General features: G+C 39.0%; 1 protein-coding gene across 5 annotated transcripts in view; it reads left to right on the top strand.

Annotated features, from left to right (window-relative positions):
* The window catches only part of LOC123774677 (octopamine receptor beta-2R), a 104,181-nt gene extending 103,080 nt beyond the window's left edge, over positions 1–1,101 (top strand). For all 5 annotated transcript variants that reach the window (XM_069321973.1, XM_069321968.1, XM_069321971.1 and 2 more), the window contains one exon: positions 1–1,101. This exon is cut by the window's left edge and continues 1,356 nt beyond it. In XM_069321973.1, coding sequence (XP_069178074.1) covers positions 1–556 — 556 coding nt within the window. In that variant the 3' untranslated portion in view covers positions 557–1,101.
* Positions 1,102–5,027: the final 3,926 nt, after the last annotated feature.

Genomic DNA, 5,027 nt, shown 5'->3' on the forward strand with positions numbered 1-5,027 from the left:
TAACAGTAGTTCCCGCAGCAGCAGCGGCGGTGGTGTGGCCACTAATGTTGTGGCCAGCAGTGTGGCTGCGGGCAATGGTGCGAGCGCCAGCACTGTCTCAAAGAATAGCGGCACGAATGGTACCAACAGTGTCAGCGGGTGGAGGAGCGCCCGGCACGGTAGTACGGCCTCTTGGCACGGCCCCTCTCGGCACAACTCTCACGTGCCGTGCAACCGTCGCATGCACAGCACCCCACTGGTAACGGGCAAGCCGGGGCCGCTACCGGTGGGGCGGCGAGAACACAAAGCGGCTCGAACACTCGGGCTCATCATGGGAGCCTTCGTGCTTTGCTGGCTTCCCTTCTTCACCTGGTACGTCAGCATCAATGTATGCGGCCCCTCCTGCCGCTGCCCCCACGCCGTCGTCACTGCACTCTTCTGGATTGGCTACTTTAATTCCACGCTCAATCCCTTCATCTACGCCTACTTCCGTTCGGACTTCCGGCAGGCTTTCCACCGAACTCTCAAACGGATGAGTTGCTGCCGGCCTCGCCAGCCAGCCGGAGTGTTCGTGTGATCCCCGCGTTCGGCTCGCCATTACCTGCACCAGCTAAGTCATGGTGCTACGCCGGTCTGCTTGACTGACAACTGGAAATAATGTGAATATTTATCGGTTATGTCAGCGATGGTATGTGTCCGGAAACAATAATTATCTAGTCATTATGACAGTCTTACTGAGTGAGTAAACTATCTGGTTATATTAAATACCCATTTAGAATCAATGTGTTCCACTTTAATATTGAGAGTGACACTAACGGTGCACAAAAGCCTGATCACAACCCCGATATCCAATTGTTTCGTCAAGGATAGAGATTTGATCTTGGGTCTGTCATCACTTAAGCGTCTGAGATTATTTTCAGTGCTCCTTGTCATATTAATGTTCCCTTGCATCTACCTTGTTTTGTTTATTTTTTCGCAAAACAAAGCACAATATGACAAACAGACTCCCCCGTATTTATTTTATTTAAAATTACCCTTAATGTGTATACAAAAATTACTGTGCATTATTACATGTAAAATACTGTATATAAATATATATATATATATATATATATATATATATATATATATATATATATATATATATATATATATATATATATATATATATATATATTATAATCCAACAATAAGCAAGAATTATATAATGTAGCCACGAGATAATTTTTCGTAACACACTTTAATGCAAAAAACATCAAAGTGACGAGAATCAGGTTATTACAGTATATGTTTAGAACTAACATTCAAAAAACGAGAATTCAACCAAATAATTTTGGAACAAAAAAAACAAAAGACTGAAGGATAAATTATTTAATTCTATGCTGGCAGTGTAGCCATGAGGCAGCAGGTGTTGCATGCTCAATTAGCACTGAGGTCAGGGACATGTATATACAAATTATATATGATTTATGTAAGCATTGTACATAATTGATTATATATATATATATATATATATATATATATATATATATATGTGTGTGTGTGTGTGTGTGTGTGTGTGTGTGTAAATAGGAATGAATCAAAACATATGAATTATATGAATTGTTTGTCTCGCATTTACAAAGGATTCGTGTAACCGCTAGGTGCAAATTTGAAGTGCACTAAATCATTCACGTTTCAATGATAATAAAACGAAAAAGGCAGATTCCGTTGGCCAACCGTCGCTCAGGATGAGTTTAGACTTGCCACGTTCAGTAGGATGATGAGGCTGGACTTGTCACGTTCAGTAGGATGATGAGGCTAGACTTGTCACGTTCAGTAGGATGAGGCTAGACTTTTCACATTCAGTAGGATGAGGCTAGACTTACCACGTTAAGTAGGATGAGGCTAGACTTACCACGTTCAGTAGGATGATGAGGCTAGACTTTCCCCGTTAGAAGGATGAGGCTAGACTTTTCACATTCAGTAGGATGATGAGGCTAGACTTGTCACGTTCAGTAGGATGAGGCTAGACTTGTCACGTTCAGTAGGATGATGAGGCTAGACTTGTCACGTTCAGTAGGATGATGAGGCTAGACTTACCACCTTCAGTTGTTCAGTAATATGAGGTAATATTGAACTTGCCACGTTTAATACCTTGGGGGAAATCTTTCCTAGTAATGGCAGGCGACTGAGCGAGAAAATCAAAGATGAATATTAAATTATTTAACAAAACAAAAATGTTACTATGCAAATGTAAAAATGAAAGAATTCCGAGTTACAGGCTTATATATAAAGAAATTGTCATATTTGATTTGACTAATGTTGCGTTTTTAGACTTATGTGTGAGATTTTGGATTAAAACAAAAAGTCATTTATACTTTTAGGGTAACATAAAAGATGCGTAACAAATTCGGACACTTAATTTGCTGGAGTGAAGGTATCAGCTATTGACTGGTCTGAGATCCAGCTGCCTGGCCCCAGGCTGATGTTCAAGACGAGACTAATATTGAACACTCACCCTCTTACTTCCCCCTCTTAACTTCCACACCAAATACAAGCTCAGGTAAAGGCACTCAACATATCTCTTCCGTGAGTACAAAGTTTTTAGTTTGCCTTTGCATCTTAGGTATTGGGAGACATCTGAGGTGCAAAGCTAATAATTACATTTTAAGATCAAATGTGCGAGGCTGTGGATGCTCAGTCACTGCCACTACTTGCGAGATTTCTCCAGAAAGTAAACATTTATTATTGACTAAAGAAGCATCTTTATTTGCCAGACGCTAAAGCGTTAGGTAATATAATACAAGCATTTCTCTCAATGGTACAAGATACCCAGAAATTAAGTTTTGAATAATTATAGGAAGCTATGATGAAATGACTGGTTGATGACTGTATTCTTTGTAAAACAAGGAATAGAATCAGGGTGGTGCGATCACCAAGTACAATGAAGCTAATGATTTATCACCAAATTCGCATGTCATGAAAACATACCAACCTGTATTTCAATAAAACATTTGTATCCATATAAATTATCAATGAGTTGTTAACTGGGATACACCAAAACGGTTAAGTACTCTCTCTCTCCATATACACATATTAACATTGCTATAATATCCTAAACTGTTATCATAGTCAATGTTTAAGACTGTTTTAACTTTAGTGTCTAAAAACCGATATCATGCTCAATATCTAAAACGTTTAAGCAAATGCACATAAACCTTTATGAGTATAATTGTAACTTAAAATATCCAGGATTATTGGTGTGTGTCAATATATATACCATGGTTGTGTGTGTCAAATGCTGTGCTCGGTGACCGGCCACACATGGTGGTCAACTGCGAACAATGTACAGGAAATAGGTCAATTAACACTTGCAGGCATTTCATGTTAGATACAGGGTGGTTCAAAACATATTTACTTGAATCCTTTTTGTAGTAAATACAATACTATATTAATATAATTTCCATTGTATCAGTGGACCGTATTATTTAGTTCAGCCTGCTCAATGCCCTTAGTCACTAAATGCAGGCTAGGATATTGCTGATGATGTCTTGGATAATTACCCAGGGTAACCCATTTGGCTTTCCTCGGGATACCTCTTAAGTTAAGAGTACACAAGGCTCCCAAAACGCGTGATCAGAGTCAGTTCAAAACTAGTATTTCCCGGGGAAATTAACAAGAACCACTCTTGTTTTGGTCTGGTGTCGGGTTGAAAGCTCACCAATCTCTGGAGGAATATTAAAGCCACGACAATAGCTTATAGACCAACCAACATATATAATATATCCCTGGACATGGTCCATTCCGGCTTATGGTAAGCTCGCTAGTGTATGTACTCCAAGAAGCAAGGTACACCTCTCGAAGCGTATTTGCCTGTTTATCCACAGCATGTCATCACCAGCCGCTTGACTCAAGTGCTGGAGGTCTTGACACTTGAGTGTGTGTAGACTGAGCCTCTGAGGCCTTCAGCATCGCTGACCTTCCCCGTGTTATACCAGTATTAAAACCAACCGAAAGTCTCTGCTTCTACACGATTTGCAGACCTGTTCGTCTTTTTATGACCACCACGATAAAATTTCATATATTTTGGACCACCCTGTGCCTTATAATTTGTGTGTTGTGAATGTATAACTGTCTGGCAGTGCTTGTGAGGTGCTTCGTCTCAAACTTAAGCGTACATTGGATAAAATACTGTACTGCCATTAAAATTATATATATATAACTTTAGAACAGTCTCCCACCAGGAGACTCGAACCCTAACCAGCACAGAAGGCTCACAGCAACTGGCATAACAGGTACGCCTTTAACAGTTGCTGTGAGGCTTCTGTGCTGGCTAGGGTTCGAGTCTCCTGGTGGGAAAGTGTTCTAAAGTTGTAAAACTTCACTTGCGTGTTTAGGCAAGTTGTGCATTTTATATATATATATATATATATATATATATATATATATATATATATATATATATATATATATATATATATATATATATATATATATATATATATATGTCGTACCTAGTAGCCAGAACTCACTTCTCAGCCTAATATGCAAGGCCCGATTTGCCTAATAAGCCAAGTTTTCATGAATTAATTGTTCTTCGACTACCTAACCTAACTTTTTCGGCTACCTAACCTAACCTAACCTATAGAGTTAGGTTAGGTTAGGTTAGGTAGGGTTGGTTAGGTTCGGTCATATATCTACATTAATTTTAACTCCAATAAAAAAAAATTGACGTCATACGTAATGAAATGGGTAGCTTTATAATTTCATAAGAAAAAAATTAGAGAAAATATACTAATTCATGAAAACTTGGCTTATTAGGCAAATCGGGCCTTGAATAGTAGGCATAGAAGTGCGTTCTGGCTACTAGGTACGACATATATATATATATTGGTGTATACTGGCAGCAGGTTTTCTTTCAAACATGTTTCATTGAATATGACCGCATATTCTGTATTTATTATTTTCTGGTTTAGGGCTTCTATCCCTCTAACTATTACCAAGAAGACTTCCGAACTCCTTATCAAAAACAGCCCGAAGCCGACGGAGAACCCTCTACAGCAGTC

This window comes from Procambarus clarkii, chromosome 10 (genome assembly GCF_040958095.1).
Source record: "Procambarus clarkii isolate CNS0578487 chromosome 10, FALCON_Pclarkii_2.0, whole genome shotgun sequence".
NCBI lineage: Eukaryota > Metazoa > Arthropoda > Malacostraca > Decapoda > Cambaridae > Procambarus > Procambarus clarkii.